General features: G+C 39.6%; 1 protein-coding gene across 6 annotated transcripts in view; it reads right to left on the bottom strand.

Annotated features, from left to right (window-relative positions):
- The window catches only part of LOC144015561 (serine/threonine-protein kinase WNK1-like), a 63,476-nt gene that overhangs the window by 21,666 nt on the left and 14,676 nt on the right, over positions 1–27,134 (bottom strand). For 3 of the 6 annotated variants that reach the window (XM_077515661.1, XM_077515663.1, XM_077515662.1), the window contains 12 exons: positions 12,821–12,993; positions 12,475–12,695; positions 10,762–10,919; positions 8,404–8,492; positions 8,087–8,306; positions 7,681–7,782; positions 7,220–7,586; positions 6,563–6,732; positions 5,157–5,240; positions 4,726–4,761; positions 4,219–4,359; positions 3,928–4,026 (listed from right to left, as the gene is read on the bottom strand). In XM_077515661.1, coding sequence (XP_077371787.1) covers positions 3,928–4,026; positions 4,219–4,359; positions 4,726–4,761; positions 5,157–5,240; positions 6,563–6,732; positions 7,220–7,586; positions 7,681–7,782; positions 8,087–8,306; positions 8,404–8,492; positions 10,762–10,919; positions 12,475–12,695; positions 12,821–12,993 — 1,860 coding nt within the window. The other 3 variants (XM_077515665.1, XM_077515664.1, XM_077515666.1) reach the window with 3 other exon arrangements.

The following is a 27,134-nucleotide window of genomic DNA, read 5'->3' as shown; positions in this document are numbered from 1 at the left end:
AGATAATTAGTTGCTAGACAAGTGTTATCAGGGTTCTACACTAACTTTTCCATTACTAGCACTGGTGCGAGCAACATTTTTAGTTGCTCGCACAGCAGAGGATTTGGTTGCACCATTTTTTGTGGAGGTGTAGCATGACCAAAATATTGCAAAATATTTCATTGGAACACAAGGTTTGCCTGCAACAGCAGTGGCTATCAAAACATACGATTCATTAAAATATTCAAAACTTAGTGACATTTGTAGACATTAATCTTAAGACACCATACATTTTTACAGTATCTTCAAACATGTTAAAAAACAACAACAAAAATGTCTTCTATATTTTCATATATTGAATCAATTGATTAAATAGACTGCAACAAAGGGCTGGGCGATATGACTGAAAAATCAGTTTAAATATTTATTAGCTGTTATTGACAGTTATAATTGTTTTTTTTCTACAATTTGAAATAGAAATATTTAACCTTTAAAAAGACACTAACACAATATGTGCACAATGTGAAGTATTTCAGAAACATAAAAATCTGAGACATGAAATAAACCTACCGTCTAGCCAAAAGAAATATGAAGCCACCTTATGGAACAATAAATCTATCAAACACATTTTAACATTTAATATATCCAAAAAAATTTGCCAAAAGTGACCTTCCCTTTTTATCAACAATTTTTGTTTTTCTTTTGCCATCATATTCATTTTTGGTTAATTTATAACGGCTTTTTTTTGTTTTTTTTGTTTTTTTGATGACCACAGAATCACTGCTGTTCATGTTTTTTTGTTTTTTGTTTTTTTTGTTTTTGTTTTTTGCTGTGGTTCATTTTGAGTTTTATGACATAATTTCGGGGAATGAAAGCATCTATGAGGGCAACTTTGCTAGCTCTCTGTAAACATGGAAGTAGCTTGAATAGTAGGGGTGTGAATTGCCTAGTACCTGACGATTCGATTCGTATCACGATTCACAGGTCACGATCCGATTCGATACCGATTAATCCCGATACGAATTTATAAGTCGATTGTTGCGATTTTTTTCATTCAAATTTAGAAAATACTAATCAGTAAACTTGTGGAGTGTAAGATTTGTATGAAAATGTATTATTTATCTGAAACTTCATTCTTATACAGGTTGCAATCTGTTTCATGCTTGAACAGCATTAAAATAAAATATTAAGGCTTAATGTTCCGTTCATATAACATTCTTCCATGCTTAAGGTGTGAACCCTAACCCGAAGTTAGACATTTTGTTGAATATTTTTCCATTAAAAATGGAAGTTTAAAAATCGATTCAGCCGCCTATTGAATCGATTCGAGAATTGCGCGATGTAGTATCGCGATATATTGCCGAATCGATTTTTTTTAACACCCCTATTGAATAGTGATGCTACTGAAACGTAAACAAAACAAGTAGTGCATGGCGCAGAGCTCTTGCTCTTGTTATGAAACTCAAAGCCTCACACACAACCGATTCACAGCCACGCGATATCCGGTCCACAGCTTTACAAGCAATGTATCTAAGGATTCCCGGTGGATTTTTTGTCTCCCGCTGCAGAACCACTGCCGAAGGGGTTCTAAACAGCGGTTGCAATGGAACCGCTCTGCCCCGAAAGAGTCCCATGGAGACAACCGGGGACAAAAAAATACCGCTTACGTGTGGAACCGGTCCGATGGAAAGCGCCATATTATAAATCTTTGTATGTAAATTGTAGTCTGCGCGGTGTGCGTGTACACTATGCTATGCCGATCAGGAAGTAGCCAGCCAATCACATTGCAGTGGGTCATGTTTCACTCAAATACTATTGGATTGAGTCGGCGTATGGTGACGCGCTCTTGTTGCTACGGGAGAGCTAGGAGAGGACACGACGACTTTCAAATGTACGTTTTAAACATAGTGCAGGGGGAGCATCAATGCACTCGCGCCGCGCGAGTGGTATTTTTTTCACCAGCACGCGCTTGAAAGTTTCCCGCATTTGCGAGTGAAATGCTCGCACTGTCGAGCCCTGGTTATACATGTATACAGTCGACCACTGCTACATACAGTCGACCACTGCTATTCACGGAGGTTGAGAGCAGGTCGGGCCACAGATCGTGAAAAACGGTTGAGTTCAACGTACAATTGAACTATTTATGCATTATGCATACACATTATGCATGAACAGATATTTTATAAATTGTACATATTTGGGTGTATTGATATTCAGTATTATAGATCACTGAAATTAGTTACAACAATACAAATATTGATGTAGCATAATTAGACTGTACTTATTATCATATACCAACATGCATTATTCAAATCTGCGTTTTCCTATTTAGATTAGATTTCTATTAATCCTTCCATAAGTTGCTGCTCTTTTTTTTTTCTTCTGCGTTTTTTTGTACTACATTATTTTAAGAGTTGCTGTTCATTTTTCACAGCCCCTTTTTGCTCGCCGGTCAGGTCGGCGCCGCTGGACAGTCTAAGCTGATGAGCTAAGATGGATGGCGGTGGAGCTGAGGACCCGAACGTCGCCGCTAAACCGGTGGTGTGTGCGGGGCGTAGACTAGATGGAGGTTCGGCGCTTGGAGGAGAGGCAGTTTGGTTGAGACTGGAAAATTGGACCAGCTTGTAGCAGACGTGTGTGACGTCATGCACGTTGAGATCATGTCTCTGATCAACTGCTGAAAGGAGACTGATTCTGTCCTCCTTCATCTAGAACTGCTTCAAACATCAAAGCGTATGTAGGAATGGAAGAATGTTGATTTGTTGTGATTGTATTGTATTTGTGTCAATGTTTTATGTTATGTTATGGTTTTTGTGTTTCTGTAAAGCGCTTTGTGACAGCTCAGGCTGTTTGAAAGCGCTATATAAATAAACTTGAGTTGAGTTGAGAGTGTTTATTTGGAAATTTTTGCTGCTGTGACAATTTCACTTCCCTCACAGGATGATTGAAGTATCTATCCAGCTTGCGTCCTACATGACTTTTTTGTTGTTTTTTTTTTGTTTGTTTTTTTAAATCACAACATGGTATGTTTGGTTTTAGGAGTGTTTAAAAAAAATCGATTCGGCAATATATCACGATATTACATTGCGTAATACTTGTATCGATTCAATATGGGGCGAATCGATGTCTAAACATCAATTTTTGATGGAAATATTCAACAAAACGTCTTATTTAGGTTTAGGGTTCACACTAAGCATGGAAAAATGTTATATTATTGGAACATTAAGCCTTAAAGGGGCTGTCTGCCGGATTCACTCAGGAAAATGCACTTTTTAAATACAGAGTGTACACACTTTAACTTTCTCTCAGTCTACACATCTGTGTTTTTGTTCATCATTTGTGGTAATTTCGTCCTAAACCCCCACCTCCCCAGCCTGCATTTTGCCATTTTGTGTTTGTTTTGTAAACAGTGGGACGTTTCTGTGGTAAGCCAGTATTTACACCCCTCCAGCCAATCGCAGTGTGTGGGGTGGCGTGTCGCAAACGGGGCCGGGCGAATTATCTTCTGGATTAATCAATGAATCAGATTTTCCAATCCAACTTAATTGACAGCACAGAGAATACAAACAAATTGATTATGATTCTAATACTGGTTTGTCAAAGAAAATGCAAAACTGTTGATCATGCTTTCCAAAGTAAAAACAGATGAAAATGTCTTGTTTTGATGAAACACAATCAGTCTGCTTTCATGGAGGACTAAAGAAGTCTGAGAATATTAACTTAAGATAAAACTAAAAATTATTGGAATTTCAAGTTAAACAGTTTTTAAACCATTAGTTAAATTAATTAATTTGATCATTCATTAGTTTTCCATTAATTGTTGCATTTCTAATTTATTTAATCAACCTTCATTAATAAAGAAAATAGTAAGGAGTTGGAGAGAAAATGTTACTTACAACCAAAACCACAAATGTCCAACCACACACATTGATACAATGCACTGAGTACCTGCAGGGCAGAGAGACAAGATGCCTGATAGAGGAAGAATAGATGCTCTGCATTGGGTGGCGGAGACAGGATAAAAGAATTTGGACTACTGGCCCAAGACTAACAGTCATGCAGGAAGTGATCAGCATGCAGAGATGACAAAACAAGCAGAAGATAAAAAACAAAATAGGACAACCATGGTAATGAGAATCACAGAGAAGTGCACAAATAATGGTGTGTGAGAGAAATGTAGGTAGCAAAATGGGGAGTGGAATAAAAGAATGAATGAATGAAAAATATGTATGCTCTCACCTGTAACGGTTGAGTTGCAGCCTGTGCCTGTGTTAACGCGGAGCTTTGAATGACAGAGTTGTTCTCTGGCTGCTGCTGCTGCAGCGGTGGCGGAGGGGACGACTGAGAAGATTGAGGCATCATCACTTGTTGGGTGGGAATCTACAAGGACCAAAGATTAAGGATAAACTGTGCTTATGGAAATTTTAAGTGCTTTACAAATTTAAGCATCATGTCCAAAAGCCACATTTCATCTACTTACCCGTTGTTGTTTGTTTTTGTTTTTTAACAGTACTCAATTGAGAATATTTTATGACACTCAAGAGGCATACAGTACAAATTTCAGTGTATATCCAAGTTACTTGACTTTTTAAAATGTTTTAGTGGAGGCCGTAACATGTTTTATGGAAAAGCTTTAAAAAACAAAACAAAACAAAAACAAAAAACCGGCACCAGACATCAATTAAACGCATCCACAAAAAAAAAAAAAAAAAAAAACGAGGAAGGAAAATGAGACATTTTATGTACCTTACGGGGTAGTGATGGTTGGTAGTATACTCCATACTATAAGAAACAAATAAGACAGGGTAAGAGTGGGAAAGTTGAAAATTGGAGAAATGAAAAGGCAAACGATGACTTGGGGATTCGGAACCTGCTCCTTCACTGCCACCCGAGGCAGCACATAGCGGCTTGAATCGTTAATGTAACATCAGCCCAAAAGCACCTGCAGCAATAGCTGACCCATTTGTATATATGGATGCCTTTAGAGAGTGAAAATATGATAACTTCCTCTTGGTGCACTGCAGTGCTGTTATAATGACTGGTGAATGAATAGGCTTACACAAGTGTGTTACTTGAAGCCCATGCAATGCTTTTCCTCAAAACAGGTTATTTTATGTTGCTTTTCAACTTGGTGTGAAACGGCCCAGATAAAAATTACAATATAAACTTGTGAATACCTGCTGTGGTGCCACTGGGACAGACTGGCTGCTTTGAAGAGTGGGGACAAGATCAGCTTGGATACCTGGCATCTGAGGTTGAACCTTGAACACAAAAGAGATAAAGCATCAGCATGACAAGGGTATAAATAAGATAACTAATAAGGCTATGTTCACCTATATGGTTCTAGATTGGATACATATCCAAATTTTTGCAATGTGACCTCAGTCTGAACGGCCAGGTTGTCATCAAAAGGTCTATATGCGCTCCGCGCGGGAGTGGTGTGAGACATACGTGAATCTACAAAGCTTTTTAATAGTTGTGATTTTATATCTGACTTCAACTTAATTTCACTTAAAACATGAAGCATAAAGTTGACGTTAAACAGTGATATTAGTAATTAGCGTCATTAGACGGTTCATTTATTACGAAATGCAATGACATGATGTCATCTTTAGTAGACGTCACCATGAAATCAGGAGATCGAAAAGGCTCGCCTCATTTTTCCCCAAAATATTTCTACCTCCTCCCTCATCACTCCTCTGTAGATATGAAATGATAAAACATGAGCCCCGACAACAGACTTATGAAAGTCTGTGGCACTCTGGACCATACACATTTACTTCCATAAGCACAATGTTGTAGAGCTGTCAAAATTAATCGATTGACAACTATTTTAATAATCGAGTCATTGTTTGGAGCCAGTTTTTTAATTTAAACTTGTCCATATCCTCTGATTTCAGCATATCAACTGTAATTGTTCACTGATTTATGTAGTCCTTTAGGAAAGAATATTGTTTTCTGTGTTTTATCAAAATAAGACATTTGCAAATTCTGTTTTTACTTTTACTTTTACTAAAACAATGACCGAACTGGTAACATAACATCAATTGTAATCACTATACGAAAACCAAGTACGAAATAAACACCAATCATTGGTTAATAAAAAGTAATCAGGACGGAAATGCTTTTTTAATACACTTTAATGCAAAATTAAACTGAATCTGATTATTCGATTAATATTGACAGCACTACAATGTGAGTGATGTCTCTTCTCCTGCGCATGCGGGTCACTTTGCAGACGCATATGGTTCACACAGCAGATACGGATCGCAACTAATATGTAATGTGAACGATTACATAGGGGGAGAAAGTATTTGACCAAAAAAAATCTGAATTGAGCATGAAGACCTGCAGTGTGAATACAGCCTATGAGCTGTGTTCACTCAAGGGAACGGGGTAAGGTGTCCTATTTACGCCATTGCATGGTGAAATGCAGTTGGTTGAACAGGTGTGGAACACAGATTTAGAATCGACACAAGTCCACACGGGGGGGGGGAAACTGGACAGGAACACATAAATAGATATGGATTGGTGCTTCTGATTCACCATCAGTGGAATCAAGCCCATTTGGAAAATGACTCACCACTGACACATGGTGCTGCTGCTGCATTTGGTCATTTTGTGTCTGCGGGCATGGCACTTGGGGCTGAAGCTGTTGAGTGGGGGGAGCGCAGGACGACAATCCGGGCTGAGCAGGCTGAGCTTCGGCAGCGAGGACAGAGGAACCAGTTGGTCTGTCGCCTATGTGTGCCACTATCAGGAATGGGGGAAGGGAGGGGGCATGTTAATTCTTGATTGTGCAGTGGGTGTAATGTAGAGCTAGGTGGAATTTATATTAAATGAACTGAGATTATACAGCACTTTCTACACATCATATTCACCCTTTACACGCATACACACATACACATGCACACGCAGACACAGACACACACGCACAAAGTGCTGAGACACCAGAAAAAAAAAAGAAAGAAAAAGAAAACAGGCCCTTAATATAAGAACCTTTGTTGAAAATTTACCATGATGCGCTGTTCTTTGCATGCACCAATGTATGTTTAATCAGAAGCAAGAAAGTTAAAATTGTCGCCAACTTATAAATTGTAAATTGCTCCAACATAACAGAATGAGTTCTGTTACTGAGAATGGACTGTAGAGTCCTAATCTATACCATAGGGCACATTCATACCATCAACCATATCGACAGTGTATCCCCAGTGTAATATACAATTTTTTTCATACACACCTCCGCCACTGTGCTGATGTTGGTCAGCTTCAGGCTCCTCTGACTCCGGCTGACTGGTGGCCATACTCTGACTCTGAATTGAGACTGGCCCAGTCGACTGGGGGACATAAGAGACCCCCTGTGTCAAGCCCATCAGCTGGGTGGGTTGAGAAGTGTTGTAGGTAGCACTGGGAAGGTTCTGCTGGGATGCTGTCGGAGCTGGCATGGGTGTGCTGTGTTGGGTGGCTTGCGGAGGAGGAACATGGGCAGCTGGCACCGACTGGGAGAGAGGCAAGTCTTTGCTTGGTGGGTGGCTGGGTTGCTGAGCTGTTTGTATCTGACACATTTGTTCTTCTTCAATACTTCTCGTCTCCTGATCTTCTCTGACCTTTAAAGGTAATCAGCACCAAATGCATTAAAATTTGGGCTGTGAAGCATGTGTGAAAAGAGTATGCAAACAAAACTGGTGTTTAAAAACACACCTGCTGTCTTTGTGCTCTCTTGTGACTTATGAGAGACACTCTGTCCTTGATGGCCTTTGCAATAGTCTTGTGGTCACCTTCGCATACATACCCGGACTCAACCTAAAGCAGCCACATGGTGTCAACCTCAGTAAAGATCATTTATGAGTTCAAAGAATTTAAGGGTTAAAAGCAGGCTTCCCCAATCCTGGTCCTAGAGGGACGGAGTCCTGCAGGTTTCAGATGTAAGCATACCCCAACACACCTGATTCCTATAATCAACTCTGCAGAAGCCTGATAGCAATACTGATAGAATCAGGTGCGATGGAGGACGAAAACATCTAAAACCTGCAGGACTCCAGCCCTCGAGGACGAGGATTGGGGAAGCCAGGGTTAAAGGGTTAAGCCTAATAACAGTCAAATTCACCATTTCCTGAGCCACATCATCCGGGACGTCCTTGCAAAGGTCAAAGGAAAACTCAATCGCTTCATTGTCTTTGTACTTTCCCTTTAACTTCTTGATGTCCTCAATTCTAAGCCACAACTTAATTGCTTCCATCTCGCCATCATCCTCTTCAGCCAGCTCCACACGCACACCTGTGTCTTCCTGGAAGAAGGCATGATTCAGGAGGTCCTTGATTGAGTACCTAAATACAAGACAAGAAGTAAATGTTAGAAGCTGATGTGGACCGTAGTTCGAGATTCTCCTCTCCAAATGTCATGTGCTCTTGTTAAATTTGACACCTCTCATCCTTGTTCTGGCGAATGCATCCCTCGATGATCTCCTTGACCTCAGGAATGGCCACTTTGTCAAAGCTGCCCGGCTTCACCCCCTACAGGAAACACAGAACGCTGAATGAGAATGGTTTTCCCCTAAATGGGCTAGATCTACTAAATTTGAAGGCTAACCCCATACCTTTTCTTTGAACCCCTTTGTACCGCTACATAATTATCTTGGCCAACAGCGATGGTGTAGCTGTTTGGCCCTCTGTTGCCAGAATTACACAAAAGGTGCATGGTTATTTGTAACTGAAAATCTGAAGATCAACGAGTACACTATTTTTATTTTTTTTTTGGTAGCAGGTTCATTTTTTTCCTCTCCCAGTTATTTTATGGATAAAAATAGTGTGTATCTGATTGTCCAAGAAGTGACTAGAGCAGGGGTGGCGAGATCCGGTCCTCGAGGGCCGCAGTCCTGCTGGTTTTGGATATTTCCCTTCTTCAACACAGCTGATTCATGATCAGCTCATCAGCAAGCTCTGCAGAAACCTGATAACGAGCCTGTTAATTGGAATCAGCTGTACTTCGAGTAGGGAAATCTGCAAAACCTGCAGGACACCGGGCCTCGAGGACCGCAGTTTGCCACCCCTGGACTAGAGTCAATATTGAGTACAAGTGAAAGTAAAAACTGATACATATAACATTCAACTGGCGCTGTCAAAGTTAAAGCGTTACGTACTAATTAATCACAAAAAATTAGCGCATTAATCATGTATTAACTAGTGCTGTCAAAGTTAAAGCGGTAACTAATTAATTTATCACAAAAAAAATATCGCATTAATCACTGTATTACCACAGATTAATCGCACTATTAATTTTGACCGCAGATGATCCTTTTTAGCCAACAGTGGATGGTTACATTAAAGGTAGCTGTTGGAGTTTGAGCAATAAACATAACTACACGCATTGAAGTAAAGCATTTAAGAAATGTTTACATATGCCGTAGGTCGTTTTTTCCCCATTTTAAATTATGCAAATAATTAATTGATTAGAAAAAGCAGGATGAGCGTGTGCAGCGGGCAAAAATGTTGGGGGGAAAAAAGCTTTTTTAGGTTAGTGATTAATCATGATTAATCAAAATTCTACGATGTGATTAATCTGATTAAAAAATTTAATCGTGTGACAGCTCTAGTATTAACGCAGCTTAATTACACCATTAATTCTGACCACATTTTATCCTTTAGCTTAATTGTAGATGGCGACATTAAAACGTAACACAGGCTGTGTTTGAACAATAAACAATTACATGCATTAAAGTAAAGCATTTAATAAATGTTTGCGTACGACGTTCAGCACATTTGTTTATGTTAAACTGCTGGGGTGATTTTTTTTTTTTTTAATTATGCAAGTAATTAACAGACTAGAAAAAGAGGTGGATGAGAGTGTGCAGAAAAATTTGGAAAAGGTCCTCATAACATTAAGTGTTGAAAAATTAATACATAACAGGTGATCTTCAAATTTGGCGGGCAAAAAAATGTTGCTAAAAAGGCTTTTTAATTAAATGATTAATCGTAACTAATCAAAATTCTAAGATGTGATTAATCTGATTAAAAATTTAATGCTTTGACAGTTCTACATTAAACTAATGGCAGCATAATTAAACAACCTCAACTCAAACGATGACTGAAACAATGGTAAGAACAATGAGCAGTCACTTCAAGGAAGACATATGTAACAGAACACACGACACCTCCTAAATGTCGGCACATAACATAAGACTTTGTTTGACAATGTTCTAGCTGAGCTGGGTTTTCAATTATCTTTGGAGGATCGAGTCAGTTTAAAGCACAGCACATTGGCAAATGGCAATGATTTAAAAAACTTGCAAGGGTTTTTACTTTAAAATACTGTAGCTGATAAATTGAGGACCTAGCATTTTCCATAGGTGTGCATCTAGACTAAGTAAAGTTCAGCCTCCTCGTGCCTAGGACTGTTGCCATGACACATGTATAAATCATGTAGCTAAATTACAGTATGAAAATATGACGTCTTGAATTCTTCGGCTGTTACTACTGTTCATTAATGAGCAACCGGAAGATTAATCACACAGTAAATTACAAAACAATGCATGTTCAGCCTCTTATTTGTCCATGCCAGAATTCTGCACGCTCCTCCAACACACATGACAATTGAGAAGGTATGGTTCCTGTGGGACTTCTACAGATTTGTAAGTCACTCAAACTCTGGAATGTTGATAAATTTTCTAAGGAAGTTGAAGTTTCAAGTGTATCAAACAAAAGGGAGCTAAGTTGGGTTAGGTGAAATGGGAAGAATGCAAGGTAAAGGGGAGGGGACACATGGAAACCTAAAATGAAGACTTACCCTGGTCACTCTGCGGTAGATCTGTGCAGCATTCTGGCACTCTGAGTAAGGGTACTCTGAGGTGGCCATCTCCAGCATGCACATTCCAAAGGCATACACATCCACTGACTCGTCGTACTTCTCCTCATACATCTCAGGCGCCATGAACTCAGGGGTACCTTAAATCAAAACAACTATTCAGAACTCTCTTCCTTACGGACAGTGTGGGCTTCTCAACCCACAGCCCCTTCTCTGCTCCTCTAACCCGTGAAGGGTTGAGGAAGCGGAGGTTGAGAAGAGTGACCAGTCTGACGACATCTCCTGGGGTAGACCCTGCGAGGTGGAAGTTGGAAGACAGAGAAGAGAGAAAAAAGGGGGAAGGAAGGCAAACAGAGAAGAAAAAAAACAAAAAGGAGGGAAAAGCTGAACTCAGTTACACCGCAGAGTAGAGGGCACATGTTTGTCTGTGTAGGACCTTCAATTTTGAAATTTGTCTGCAGTAGCTGATGAGCAGAAATGCCACATTTCGAGCCAGTGGCAGTCCAATGCCATATTTGAATAAACATTTGTATAAAGCACTTGAGAATGGAAGAATGCCAAAAATACTATATTCCAAGCCTTATCAATAGTTTTGTCTGAGAAACAACTAGCTATGGAAATTAACTTCTGTCAAGAGCTTACCTTCAAACCATACATTTTACACTTTGTAAAAACACACTTACCTTAATGAAGTCTGACTTACCAGCTCTCCTCGACCTGCAGATTGAATATGTTATTTATGGTCAAGGCTGAGTGAAGTATCTTCCATAGTTAGTTACTATTCCCAGAAGTGCATCTCTGAGCATCAGCTCCTAGTTATTAACAGTTTACCCTCAATTGAGGTCATACACAGAAAAACTTATTTTGTTTAATGGAATGCATTTTTTTTTTCCTTTAAACTGATGCGTGTTCCAGCACATTGTCAAGACTTACCAGGCCCATAACAGTTCATACTTTTCTTCACTGACCAGCAGTACCCTATTTATTCCAAACAGCAGAATGGGGCACAGCTGTAGCTAGAGCCTACATTTTAAGCAAAAGGCTAACAAGAGAGAAAGTGGTGGAGAACTCCCTGGAATATGAACGACAGAGAAAAGCCATCGGCAGTCCTGGAATATTTTTAAAAGACAGTAAAAGACAAACACTAGTGGGGAAACCTGTTGAGGCAAACCGACAAATTTGTTAAACATGATGTTGCCTGATTGGCAAACAGACCACATATTTCCAAACCACAGAACAAGACCAGTCAGTCTAAGACAGAAACAACGGCCGTACCTTTAGCCATGGCCAGGTTAGCCTGCAAGAAGCCATAACAACTATTATAGTAATATTATTGATTAACAGCAGGAGAAAATTAGGCGCTACTTACATTCAGTAGGTGCCTGGAAAAAAAAACTACTTTGGATAAACATTGAAATATTCTGTACAATGACCAATACTTGAATGAACAAAGTGGGAAATCCCTGTGGTGATCTGCCTAAGATTACCACAGTAATTGGCCTACATTTGAGCTGTGGTTTGATGGACAGCTGAAACGCTGTGGTCTGTTTTTGAACCACATCGTCAAAAACATTATCAGGTCAAAAGACTCCCCCATTAGACACCATTTCAGTTGAACATTTTGTGACTCCAGAAAAAGAACTGCCCCCCAGCAAGAGAAGCACAAATATTTAGAAATTATGTTGGGGTTCATACCTATAACACTCTTGGCAAAAGATGCACGCTTCAGTGTTGCCAGTCCAAGGTCTCCAATCTTTACAGATCCCGTTGGGCCCGTGATGAAAATGTTGTCACACTTCAAGTCACGGTGAATGATGGGAGGTGCACGAGTATGAAGGAAGTGGAGCCCCTTGAGGATCTGTCGACACCAGCTTCTCAGCACTTTAATCTTCATCACCTTGAACCTCTTCAAATAACTGAAACCCGTACAAAAATAGAAATAAATAAATAAATTACAACTGCGAGACATTACAGTATGTAACAGTATCAGTCTGTGATCATGTATTCTATTAACTGAAATGACATTGTTATAGGTACATACGTTTTGAGTGTTCCAGAAGTCATGAGTTCAGTAACCAGAACAATGCACTTCTTGCCCTTGGAGGGTCCCTCCCAGGAGTCGTAAAAGCGGACAATGTTGGGATGTTGGAGGCCCTTCAGCATCCCCGCTTCCTCCTTAAAGCGCTGCCGTTCAGTCTTTGATAGTTTTCGGTCCTGTGAGAGTCACAAGTAAAACGCTTAAGACCGAGCAGAATTAGACAATTACCGGTAATTAATCAACTGCACCAATGATGAATGGAATGCTGATTACAACTTCAAAATTCCACCCACATGTATATGCACATTTGGAATGGAATGGCATGGTAAAGTCCAAAACTTTAGGTTAAATGGAAAAATAAAAGACAAGAAAATGGGCCAAAATCATACATCTAATTAACAAGGCTCACCTCTCCTGTACATTTTATGGTTTTGCAACCATAGTGTTTTTTGTACATCTCAGGGTGCTACAAAAATTGTAGGCCTAGGTTCAAGTTTAATTTCTTCACAAGTTGAAATACCACAGCTGGCATTTATCTTGAAGGCAGTCTTGAGTATACATTTACATGTGAAAGAGACACCCTTTAGAAGCTACTTAATACTTATTTGATGGGGGCTTGGACCAGAAACGAGACAATACAAACTAAATAAATGCAAACAAACATACAGTCTTCCCTCACTATAACGCGGTTCACTTTTCGCGGTCTCGCTGTATCGCGGATTTTTTTTTAAGTGCAATTTTGCATATTTTTTTACAGAAATATACCCATTTTATAAAATTTATGAAGGTTTGAACATTGTCAAAGTTTGAACAAGAGAGAAATGTGAGAACATGTAAATGCCTCAATGAGAAAAGTGTATAAATTTTGCGGTTGGGGATTTTAGAGCCTTAAAACATTTATAAGAATTGTAAAACATAAAGCTAACTACTTCGCGGATTTCATTTATTGCGGGTATTTTTTGGAACCTAACCCCAGCGGAAAACGAGGGAACACTGTACAACAAAGCACATCCTAACATAACACAAACAACAAAAACAAACAAACAATCCAAGTCAGCGGATTCAGCTAATTATAAATATGTAGCCAATCGATCAGTTTTGAGTTTCCTTTTAAAGATGGGGAGAGCTTTGGCGGTTTTGAGATGTTCCAAATCACATGAAACACTTAAAACTGGTCTTGAGCCTTCACTTTTTCCCCGTGATGATGCCTTTGTGCCTGGTGTTATGTCCATGTTGGGAGGAGCAAGTAGGAATAAGGTCGCTGAGATCAGGAATCAAATTGACAACTTGATATATTAAAAGTGTTATGGTACAAACTGATAGGAGGTGGGCCGAGGGCTGATTTCGTGCATTTGAACGATCCCCAAAGAGGGAGGACTTCATTTTTTGTTAACATCAGCTTCATTTTTCAACAAATGAAACAAAAATTGTTGGAACTCTTATCTCGTGCACATTTTGTATTGATCGGTAACTTTGTGTGGGTTACCAGCTCCGGCAAACTGAGCGGGCAACTATGCTCTGGGTCCGACATGCATGACATAGGTGTGGTTATTGCTTCGAAATGCGTCCTCTTGGTTTGTTTTTCGGGGTTTATACGCAGTCGTGATCTGTAATGTTTAAGCGCTATCGTAGTTGATACCTTATATTATTACCTTATATTACTACACACATCGACACATTTATTGCTAAAATAACACTTTTGTACATCAGACTCTTTCAAAAAGGGAAATGTGTCAACATCGTTGACATTCATCTTTAAACTTGACTGGGAATAGTCGTTATTGTCACTTCTTTTGAGAAGTCATCCCTGCTTTTTTTAAATTTAAGGCTTCTCAAACAATGTCTTTGTTATTGCAATCTTTGGACATAATAAATATGACGGATCTCCCACATTTGATCTACAGTTTGTTTGTTTTTCTTCCTGAACAAACAAGGTAAAAAAAATATTTCCTAATAGTCTGCATAATGTCACAAAAATGAGCTATACAATTACACGGCCACATTTGTTGAAACTGTTTTCTTGCTAACTACACATAAATGGACTGCTGTATGCAGGATGAAAGAAAGAAATAAATTCTGTTTCTGTGGACAGACCCATTGGTATAAGTGGCAGAAGAGCCTTTGCTTAACCTTAAAAACAAAATGTTTGTTGTCATTCTACATTATGTGGATGGTTTATGTATGTCCAGAGACTGAAAATGAAAATTAGCTTTGACTATTATGTATGTTAAAACATTGGTAGTTTATAAGTTATGTGTAGAAGTTAAATTTCAGGAACTTGCTGCACTTCCAACCAACAGTAGCTTTTATAGAGACTGCTACATGGATTTCACCAACATCCTAACATAAAATGAGCTCAGCGAAGAGGGGGGGGTTTCTGGGCACTATTTTATTTCAGATAGACACCTTGCATATGCACGTTCAGTTTTCCAATTAATAACAAAGTTGCTTCGTTATTGATTGGCTCCTGGCTTGTCAATTACACTTCTTGTGTATGTGCCCCGAGTACGTAGCTTGCATAGGCCTCTAAGTAACAGTACCTGTGTCCAAATTCACAAGGCATGCGCACTATTGAGAAAACCACTAACAGCCGTTGGGCTACTCGTTCGGTGCAGAATCCTCTCCAATACCTTTAAAGCAATGGATTATTTGCGCAGTAAGAATGATGGTAGGCATGACAAGATATAGTATGGCAAAGCTCCCAAGTAGCTTACGTCGTCTGTGTAAACCAAGCTAACCGAGGTCTACATTCATGACAAAGCTGCGTATGAAAAGTAAGTACTGTACTGTGTGAGCTGATGTGTTTAATAAAGCAACTAACTGATTAATATCTTTCGTGTGATGCTTGTAAACTTATCACCACATAAATAGGAATAGGAACCAACAATATTACTGTCGGCAGTGCACCAAAAATTTGGAATGCGAATAACCGCCCTACTCAAATTTCCTGAATACTTCCAGGCGTGACCTACATTTACAGCATGTGGAAATTTAGTCCAGTAAGACTGTCCCACTGAATCCCGATTGCCAAAGACCGCCCCTGAACACCCCAGAGACTTGGCCACCAGCCAGACTGTCCAGGAAATTCAACCCTCAAGTGAGAGGCGAACGACTGGCTCTGACCTGTACACGCATGTGCGAGAAACACGAGGATTGTGACTGGTAGCTTTGGTATTTGATTGCGGTTAGTTTTTATTTGTATTTTTAAAGTTGAATGTTTGGAATGTCAGCAGGACATTGGTGGGGGGAGGGCGGAATAAAAGTAGTCTACGAAAATTACAAGTCAGAGAAGATACTGAATCAGTAATTTGCACTCAGACCCACTGACCTACTTTCCAGAGTGTTTGTCTTGTGAAGTGGTTCCTCTTTCACTTTTTGCACACCATGTGATGACAGCCATGTCTAACAACCACAGCGCACACAGGCTCAGTCAGGGTTCCAACACTAAGCTTGACAAATGCCAAGTTAATTTAACCCATTAATGGTTGCCTTTCTACTGCCTTTGCACTCTTCCAGATGCCTAGAAACAAAACCTCACCAAGCCCCAAGCTTATGTTACGATCTAATGAGCTAAAAAGCTGTAGTATTGTCAGGTTGCATGAAAAGAAGTGCAAGTTAATGAGACATACAGTGGCAGAAAACATTTAGCTACTACTGACCTAATGGAAGCAATTTCAATGTGGCTAGCAACACTAGGACAGTAAGTACATTTTAGTGTTTCGCTCCTTTTCAGAATTCTCTCCAACAACTTATTGAAACAATTTCTGGGACTTGTCACAATAGGTATATGTCAAACCCATAGGACAACTTTTTCCATTTGAAGTGCTCAATCAGCACATCTACAAAAAGATTTCACATTTACATTCACGCCTGACCATCCCCCAGTTCCTCCCTACTCAACTGTTTGGGCTCAGAGTGACTTTGTCCCCTTTCCCAAGCTCAAGGTGTGATCGAGAGGACCTGTTTTGAAGACACGGATGACACTAAGATGGCAGCAAACAGCAGTTACAAAGATCCCAGCAGAACTTTTCCATTAATGTCTTCATGGAAGATTAAGAAGAGTAAAACGTGTAGTTTGTAGCTTGGAATTCAGTCCCGGGTGTTGTTGTTATTATCATTATTATTATTATTTTGACCTACCGACAACCATCGATTACTTTTACACTCAATGACTTCATTAGAGGTGCAAATTTCAAATTTTGTGGAGCTTTTTTCATGGGTCATATTAAACAATAAAAAAATGACAATATGCGGAATTAACAATTGTTTTTCTTTTTTATATAATATTCCTTAAATTCACATTATGTAAAGCAGCAAACTGTTGTCTAAAAGCAAAGCTTAAAATGTGCTAAAAAAAAAAAAAAAAAAAAAAAGATCTAATGTAATGTAATTTTGAGAACATTTATTGTGCATAACTCAAAAGGTCAAAATCAAAATTCAAGGCTCATTGCTGTTATTATTTTGTACTAGTACAGTGTTCCCTCACTTTCCCGCAGGTCTCCACTGTCCAGATATTTATTTATTTGCCAACGGAGAAGAGGAAGTAATTCTTTACTTTGGCTGCTAAATATTTTGGTTGACAGGTGTAAACCAACACTTAACCTTGCCTGTTAAGAGGAATTTTTGCAGGATTTGTGCGGTCACAAACCCCCGAGAATCCATCCATCCATCCATTTTCTTGACCGCTTATTCCTCACAAGGGTCGCGGGGGGTGCTGGCGCCTATCTCAGCTGGCTCTGGGCAGTAGGCGGGGGACACCCTGGACTGGTTGCCAGCCAATCGCAGGGCACACAGAGACGAACAACCATCCACACTCACAAGCACACCTAGGGACAATTCGGAGCGCCCAATTAACCTGCCATGCATGTCTTTGGAATGTGGGAGGAGACCGGAGTACCCGGAGAAGACCCACGCGGGCACGGGGAGAACATGCAAACTCCACCCAGGAAGGCCGGAGCCTGGACTCGAACCCGAGTCCTCAGAACTGGGAGGCAGATGTGCTAACCACTCCTCCACCGTGCCGCCTCCCCGAGAATCCATCTAGTAAAAATGTTCGCCAATCTGAACCACTGCTGGTTCAGACTAATCACAGAGCAATATTGTGTTTGCCTGTTTAGGGGTGGGATATGTGGCTGTGACGAAAACGAGAAGCACCGAGACCTTTTTGGCTTGCAATGATATTGTCCGACATTGTTTTTGTTTCTCAACCCTGTGTATGTGTGGGTGCGTGCGGCATAGTAAGAGAAGCAACTCCACAATATGTTTCGGCGCTTGAGTAACCAGCCGAAGGTCGTTGTGAGCCTCGACCTCCGATTGATGTGTTGCTCCACTTGAACGCGTGACCGTCTCAGCAGTTGATTCTCATTTTTGCTATTCAATGTGTTTTAATGTGGCATAATATGCAAATATTGCCTGCAGCAAGCTGCAATGGGACATGCTAATGTGTTTTATCCGATATCGGTGCCTACTCGGTGGTACAGTTTTGGTGCTTAAACCGAAAAAAAAAATAAAAATAAAAACTGCACATGCTTTGTTAAAAACAATACCCTTTTATTAACAGGGTTACATTTGAACATAATATTATACATAAAGGAGAAAGGAGTCCCTGGGGTAACTTGAAAGCCAGAAATGAAAATATTACTAATATCAAAATAGTTGACGCGACAATACGCTCATTCGACGTATTCGTCAAAGTTAAAATAATTGAACTTTCGCCACAATTTGCCTCGGGGCAGCCAAACGAGCTACGTCACACAGCATCCTCCCACCTGAAGTTGGAGCGCAACAACACGGCCAGCCGGGGCCGTATGGTGAGCAAAGAAGTAGCATACAGTGCTGGTAAGACTGGCTGTTTAACTGTACCGAGGCAGCAATGGTATTTAGAATCCATTAGCCAAAGTTATTTAGCACAACCACCGGTGGCCTGATTGGCAACAAAAAAGTGGAAATGCTTGAGGGACAAATAAATAAATAAATAAATAAATGCACTGCTAGAGAAAGAAGTGGAAATACTCGTCGATGCTCTCTTTTGTTGACTCACTAAAGTGCTGTACAGTAGTTGTTTACCACGCGACACGCCTCCCCTTCTTTGGTGTGCGTGAATGCATGAACAAAGCGGAATGCAGGATTTGTAAGATGTTCACGGACAGTTTTTACTTGTTGAAAAGACATTTCAACCATATTCAGACAATTTTTCACTGTCTGCGAAGACCTAAAAAAAAAAAAAAAAAAATGATGCTGACACTGGGAACTGGGGGAAAGAAAGAAAGAAAGAAAGAAAGAAAGGGGGAAAGAAAGAAAGAAAGAAAGAAAGAAAGAAAGAAAGAAAGAAAGAAAGAAAGAAAAAGTACTTACATTTTGGAAAACGACAGTCGAAAATTTCCAGGAACTATTTATTTGATTTGATTTAGCTTAACACATACTGATGACCCTTGAAGCGCTCTGCAATTTTTGTGATTTTTTTTTTAAACAAAGCTGCCAATTCTTTACAGGTTTAATTTTTTTGTTAGTTTTTTTTGTTTTTTTTAATTTGCCGCTACCATTTTCTCTTTTACTCAAATGAATAGGATTGAAATATTGGTTATCGGTCTCTTTTGACTACTAATAATCAGTATCGTATCGGCCAAAAAAAATAAATAATAATTATCGGTCTATCACTAATTGAGGAGGCTACCATTTGATTTGTTCTACTGACAGCTACTGTGAGTCAGTACCTTCCTGAAGAGAGTCAAGAGTAGAGCAGTACAGCAGAGCAGAAAATGCTTCAAGCAAAGACCACCATAAATAACCCAAAAACCTCTAAAAATAGTTGGAGTGAAAAAAAACTGATCATGTTGAGGGCTGGCTGTGTCAAGTCCTTGCACTGAAGTTGACACTGAGTGCTTATGATAGAGGCTTCAGGATAACATTAAGTAGGATCTGGCTAAGACAGTTACCGTACTCAATGATTGCGCGCGTGTGCAACGTTGTCGTGAGTGACCCATAACAGTGAGGTCAAAGATTAGTGTAACGGTCAATCAAACTGTCAACAATGACAATACAAAATAATCACAGGCATTTCACAACTGACACATGAACACTGAAGGACTGGCGTTGCGATAGTAATTTTTCCCCCTCCCGAAATCTGATTTTAATAGATTTCTTCCCCTTCTTGAACATAACAAATAATAAACATTTTAAATATTCAACCATTTAACACCAATATTTTTTTGACTTTTTGAATGAATGAATGAATGAATAAATGAATAAATTAATTAATAGGGCTGTGGAATCTTTGACCGTTTCACGATTCGATTCAATTACGATTTTTGGGTCTACGATTCGATTCAGAATCGATTTCCGATTCTCGATTCAAACGATTTTCGATTCAAAATTATTTGACTGACAAATGATTTCTGCTTCAATTTACAGATATGCACAACATTGTCATGATCTACACCAGTCTGCTTTGCAAGACAAAATGACAGAGACATTAAGGTGTCTTTTTTTTTCTTTTTTTTAACATTTATTAATTTTGTATTGTCAGTGCCCTTTTCCACAAAAACAGCATGTGGGCTTCAACTGCCTTTTCCCCGTCTGCATTTCTAATTTAAGTAAAATCGATTTTTGGATATTAATCTCGATTCTTTTATTAATCGATTTTTTGGCACACCCCTATTAATTAATACATACAACTGCGAGCTGCTATGGTGCCCTCGCAGCCCGGCCACTTTGGGTCATTTGCATATTGGGGTACTACTCGCACGTTGAAATTTGATTATTTTATTATTTTTAAATGGCACAATAACCTTAAAATATGTATTAATTGAGGAAATGTCCTTGTACAGCCACCACTAGACACGCAGCAGGAGCGTATGTAGTATGTATGTAGTGTAACAAGAAAAAAAGAATCCTCCGCACACTGACCAGGAATTTAGTTAATTTATTTGAGGGAACAACAGATTTCATGTCCAACGTCATCAGGTCGACCTCAAGACTGCTACGTATGGTCAAGCTATCTCCCCGGCTAACCTAAGTCAAGTGTTACCCTCCTGTCACAACCCACTGACAGCTTTACTTTTTAAATACCACTTTTAACAATAAAAAACGGCTATATTTGTCAATGGGATAGACGTGATTTATTTTATTTTTTTTACGATTCATGCCACACACAGTCATCATTTGGTTTAATAATTTGTGTTTGTCTGTCTTTCTATACAGTATAAAAATGTGCATTTCAATGGATGTCAGTTCTCCACGGATTTTCGCTATTTGCAATCTACCTACCACAAAAATGCAAAACATCTAATTATTTTCAAATGCATTGAGGATTCTTTGTATGAACAATGTATGTTGATGTACCTTCCTTGCATAAACGAGTGTGAGTGAGCCAATATTGCAAAATACACATAATTAACTATTAACATTTTTTGGGGGGGAAGGGATGCATAGTCCAGACAGTAGCTGCTGACAGCCAGCCTCAAGCACACTTCTATGATGTTCATCAGTCATGGTGGAACGGTATTTGGACTTAATAATCTTCATGTAGGAAAAGGTTGACTCACATAAATACTAGGTGGAGCCGAATAATGCAGTCAAGGAGAGAGCAGATTTCCTCATGTTGGGTTACTTTTCCTCTGTGAATAATAAGGGTGTCACGATTTCGATTTTTTATCGAAATCGATCGAAATTACGTCACGATTTCGAGCATCGAAATAGAAGAGAGGACACACGATTCGATGCCCCCCCCCCCCCCCCCCCCCCGCGCCCGCCGCCACCTCCCAGGAAAGCAAATGAGACGCAGCCATTCAGCTACTAGCTAACGGCACTTGTTAGCTGACTTCTCCTGCAGTCATGATGGCAAGCGCGGACAGACACAGCAATGGTGCTTCAAGCCGCTCCCGCTTCTCTCGTCACCAGTTTGGAAACATTTTGCGTTCCCGGTGAGTTATGTCGACAACGTTCACGTTGTCGATAAAAAGACCACAGTTGCAAGATATGCTATGTGCGCGTACTGTACTCGGCCACGGTGTTACGCCCGGCTCGTCAAGGGGAAGGGAAGTAACACAATAACAGAAAATATAGAGTAGATAAACACGGGTCGACTTTAACATCTGAGTAGTTTTAATTGAAATTTCAGGCAGGGGTTTGACAAGGGAGTGAAAGTGGAAGGTGAACAAATAATAACCGCATTTGACAGAACTGACAGAACGGAGGAGAAACAACAATAACCAATAGGGGTATAATACACGGATACACAATATCGTCGCGCTGGCACAGTCGTCCAATCGGAGTGTCGCGCTGGCACAGTCGTCCAATCGGAGTGTCGCGCTGGCACAGTCGTCCAATCGGAGTGTCGCGCTGGCACAGTCCTCCAATCAGAGTGTCGCGCTGGCGCATTCAAACTGAAGTACCATTATACGGGCACCAGCCGACACAAACACACACATACATACTAGGGGAGCGGAGCCGGCGGCGGGCCCGAGCCGCCAGCCGTAACAACGGGAAACACGACAAACATGACGGGACATTTACGCAGGCATCACAAAGATTTAGATTTATCAAATTCAACTAGAAGTGGGAAAACAACGGTCCAACCAACTATTTCATCCTCATTTACAGTGAAACTTCCACACACTTCAGCTCGCGCGAAACGCCAGATCCATAGGTCTATTTATAGCAGCAGACCTGCAGCCTTGGAAAACGCTGGATTCAAACATTTAATTAGTGTACTTGAACCACGCTACAGTATGCCCAGCAACTGTAAATGTTGGGATATAGTTTGTTCAGGCTGTATTTGTTCCATGACTTTGGATACAATATATTTTTTGTTGTTGTTGCACATTGCACATTATTTTAAGAGGAACGCACAGCACACTGTTGTAACCAAAAACAGTCAATAGATGGCAGGCACCCACTGTGACTTTTTGTTTTTGTTTTTTTATTTTTTATTTTACACTTCAGTAAGAACAAGACGGTTAACTTTATATTGTAAATAAATTCTTTGAATTTGATCATTCCTGCCTAATGTCAATTATCATATATTACATAAATTTACACAAAAATAATATGGAAATTGCATCACCTATATGTAGCCGATCTTTTGAAATAAGATTTACTGTACAATGAATAGAACCAATGATCATAGACTAGCCTTAGCCTACAGAAGCATATGCCTCTGTGTTATAAAGTGGGGGAGCGGAAAAAAAAAAAAAAAAAAAAAAAAAATCGAAAAAAAAATCGAATCGTGACCCCAAAATCGAAATTTAAATCGAATCGTGGAGTTGGCGAATCGTGACACCCCTAGTGAATAACTAATGATGCTTCTGTGGCGGCTTTCGCTTTTGAAGTATGTTGTGTGATAAATGACTGCTATCTGGATTTTAGTTCCTTCACTTTTCTCTTTCTCCGCTAGCTTTTTCGGCAGAAAGTCTGTATCGTATTTTCCATGAACAGTCCGAAAATGCAGCTCCACATTTCCCTTCTTTGGTATTGAGATGGTAGACTGGCAGATCAGGGAAAAAAAAAAAAAAAAAAAAAACAGTACTACGTCCGCGATCTACCGGAAGATCGGCATCGACGTAATGCGCACCCCTAATTTAGGACAACAAAGAAGGCCTAGGCTCCCCTGACTGCCAACCAATGGGTTTAATCACTACATTCAATAAAATAGCTCGAGGCCCAGCTGCATCTCGAATTATGCTTGATCACATTATTGTATTACTGTCACTCATAATGACTGAAATACATGTTTTATAGTACTTAAGCCTCAATGTTACAGTGGTTATTTTTTCACTTGCTTAAGTGTTAAAATGTTATTCAACACATTGTATGTACAGTTAAACAGTACAGTGTTAAAAAAAAAAATCGATTCGGCAATATATCGCGTTACTACAGCACGCAATTCTCGAATCAATTCAATAGGCAGCCGAAACGATTTTTTTAACATCCATTTTTGATGGAAAAATATTCAACAAAACATCTAACTTTCATACCTTAATCATGGAAGAATGTTATATTAATGGAACATTAAGCCTTAATATTTTATTTCAATGCTGTTCTAACATGAAAAAGGTTACAACCTGTTTGTTAAATACAGTGGCTCACAGTTATAAAACTGAAGTTTCAGATCAATAAATAATACATTTTCATACAAATCTTACAGTGTACATTGTACAAGTTTACTGAATGGCATTTTCTAAATTTGAGTAAAAAAATCGCAACAATCGACTTGTAAATTCATATCGGGTTTAAAATCGCTATCGAATCGAATCGTGACCTATGAATCGTGATACGGATCGAATTGTCAGGTACGAGGCAATTCACACCCCTAACAGTTACTGTTGTAAACTGCTGACAGTTTTACTGGGAGGGATTGTTTTGTATTTACACTCTAAACACAGTTGGGTCAAACAAAAATAACCCAACTATGGGTCAAAAATGAACTGATCCTCTACTTGGGTCTATTTGACCCAACTCTGAGTCAAGAAATTGGTCTTTTAGTGTAAAACAAAAATATTGGTCAGATCGGATTTCCTTGGGTCGAAAAATTGAGTCATTTTGGATAAAACAACCCAGAAAGTTGGGTCAAATTGACCCATAAAGTGGATTGGTCCATTTTTGATCCATAATTGGGTTATCTTGACCCCGTTTCTAGAGTGTAAGGTATAGAGATATGACAAAAAGAAAAAAAAAAATGCGAACAAATGGATGGACATAAGCAACCAGCTGGACAAGCATTCACAAAAGCCTCTGGGGGGGATGCCTGGGATCCCTTCCTCATTCCTTCCTGAATGTTTAGCATTGGGCAGAGCTTGTGAGGAAACAGGTGGGACGGGAGCAACTGGAAGACAACACTGACGAAGATGACAAGTGTGGGGTGGAATCTGGGAGTCCCTTACTTGTATACTTCCTTACTGATGTTACCTATTTATTTTACAAGGGTGCCCGTAATGTGAACTCAAAAACAAATGAATGGGTTCGTGGATGGATTAAAGGGGGGGGATCAACAAACCTTTTCTTGCAAAAGAAAAGTTTGTGCATTCAAAACCGCTGCAATAATGTTAAAAATTGCCAGATTCCATTCCAAAGGGTGTTGTAAAATGCTTCACATTACTCTTGTTAACTGGAGTTTGCTGATGTTAAAAGTGTATTAATAAATCCCCTTAAAATTCGGATGGTCTCTGGCGGGCAAACATTCTTAAAAAAAAATTATAAACTATGTTGATACTCTAAATGGTTCAGGAACAGCTTCAAACTTACTTTGAATTGAACTTTTTTTTTTTTTTTTTAAAGCATTTTCGGCAAAATTGCTCGTATGATAAGGGGTTAATACTCCCAAAATATTCTCTTATTGGGGTCTTTGTACACAAGAAACATTTTCAGTGTGGCGCCTTCTATAATGAACACGAAATACTCAGACCTGCTGCCCTTTGACCGTTTGTTAAAGACAATCCCAAAGAATCAACGGAAGCAAAACCTGTCAGACTCGTTGCATTAGCATACAAGCGCTCAGCAACTGCCTTTATCTGGCACCAAACTCCCAAGGAACATATTGAGCTCATTTGTTTCTGTATCACTGACTACAGCATCAACAGGAAGCAAAGCAGCAAGCAGATTACAACCCCTAGCAAAAAGTATAGAATCACCAGTCTTGGGCGAGCATTCAGACGTTTTATTCTGTAGATCAAACTCAGATCACAAGCATGAAACAGTTGTCAGGTCATTCCAAAGTGCAACATCTTGGCTTTCAGAAACACAAAAAGAAATGAAGAAAAAACATTGTGCTGGTCAGTAAATGTTACTTTTATAGAGCAAGCGCAGGGAAATAAATATGGAATCGCTCCATTCTGAGGAAAAATATTGAATCATGAAAAGCAGACAAAGAAAAAACAATCAAAACCACTAGTATTTAGTTGCACCACCTCTGGCTTTTATGACAGCTTGCAGTCTCTGAGGCATGGACTTGAGTGACAAACAGTATTCTTCATCAATCTGGTGCCATCTATCTTTGATTGCAGTTGCCAGATCATCTTTGCAGGTCGGAGCCTTGCTGTGGACCTTTTTTTTTTTTTCAAATTTCCACCACAGGTTTTTAATTGGGTTGAGGTCTGGGCTATTTGCAGGCCATGACATTGACTGGATGCGTCTTTCTGCAAGGAATGCTTTCACAGTTTTTGCTTTGTGGCACGATGCATTGTCATCTTGGAAAATGATTTCATCACCCCCAGACATTTTTTCAATTGAAGGGATAAGAAAGCTGTCCAAAATGTCAATGTAAACTTGGGCATTTATTGAAGATTTAACCACAGCCATCTGTGCCTTTGCCTAACATGCAGCTCCATATAATCAAGGACTGTGGGAATGTTGATTTTCTTTAGGCAGTCCTTTTTGTAACTCTCACTGGAACGGCATCAAACAAAAGTTTCAGTGTCATCACCTTGTCCAATGCAGATTCGTGACTCATCACTGAAGATAACCTTCATCCAGTCATCCACAGTCCATGATTGCCTCTACTTAGCCCGTTGCAGTCTTGCTCTTTTTTGTTTAAGCGTCAATGATGGTTTCCTTTTAGCTTTCCTGTATGTAAATCCCATTTCCTTCAAGCGATTATGAACAGTTCTGTCACAGACATTGACTCCAGCTTCCTCCCATTGCTTCTTCATTTGTCTTGTGCATTTTCTGTTTTCAAGAAATATGGCCTTTAGTTGTTTGTCTTGACGCTTAGATGTCTTCATGGTCTACCAGTACACTTGACTAACAACCTTCCCATGCTGTTTGTACTTGGTCCAGATCTTCGATATACAGCTGACTGTGAACAGCCCACATCTTTGTCAAACATACGTGAAGTTACCTTCTTCAAGAAGTTTGATAATCCTGTCTTTGGTCTCAAGAGACATCTCCCTTGTTTGAGCCATGATTCTTGCCAATCCACTTGGTCCAGCTGCCCTCCACCTCCAAGGTGTGATAACTCCACTGTTTTTAACTGCTGACTAATGAGCAGATGTAATTTTAGGCAGGTTCAATTAATGAAAGGAAATTGACTGGGTGTGTCCTTTCTGCTCAAAATTTAGTCATTTCATATTTTTTTCCCTCAGAATGGAGTGATACCATATTTATTTCCCTGCACTTGCTCTATAAAAGTAACATTTACTGACCAGCACAATGTTTTTTTTCTTCATTTCTTTTAGTGTTTCTGAAAAAGATGTTGCACTTTGGAATGACCTTACGACTGTTTCATGCTTTTTATCTGAGTTTGATCTACAGAATAAAACGTCTGAATGAGTGCTCATCCAAGACTGGTGATTCCATACTTTTTGCTAGGGGTTGTAGATGAGCT

The sequence above is a fragment of the Festucalex cinctus genome, chromosome 3, assembly GCF_051991245.1.
Source record: "Festucalex cinctus isolate MCC-2025b chromosome 3, RoL_Fcin_1.0, whole genome shotgun sequence".
Lineage (NCBI taxonomy): Eukaryota > Metazoa > Chordata > Actinopteri > Syngnathiformes > Syngnathidae > Festucalex > Festucalex cinctus.
Note: the sequence above shows the minus strand (reverse complement) of the source record. Positions and strands in the feature narration are given on the sequence as shown.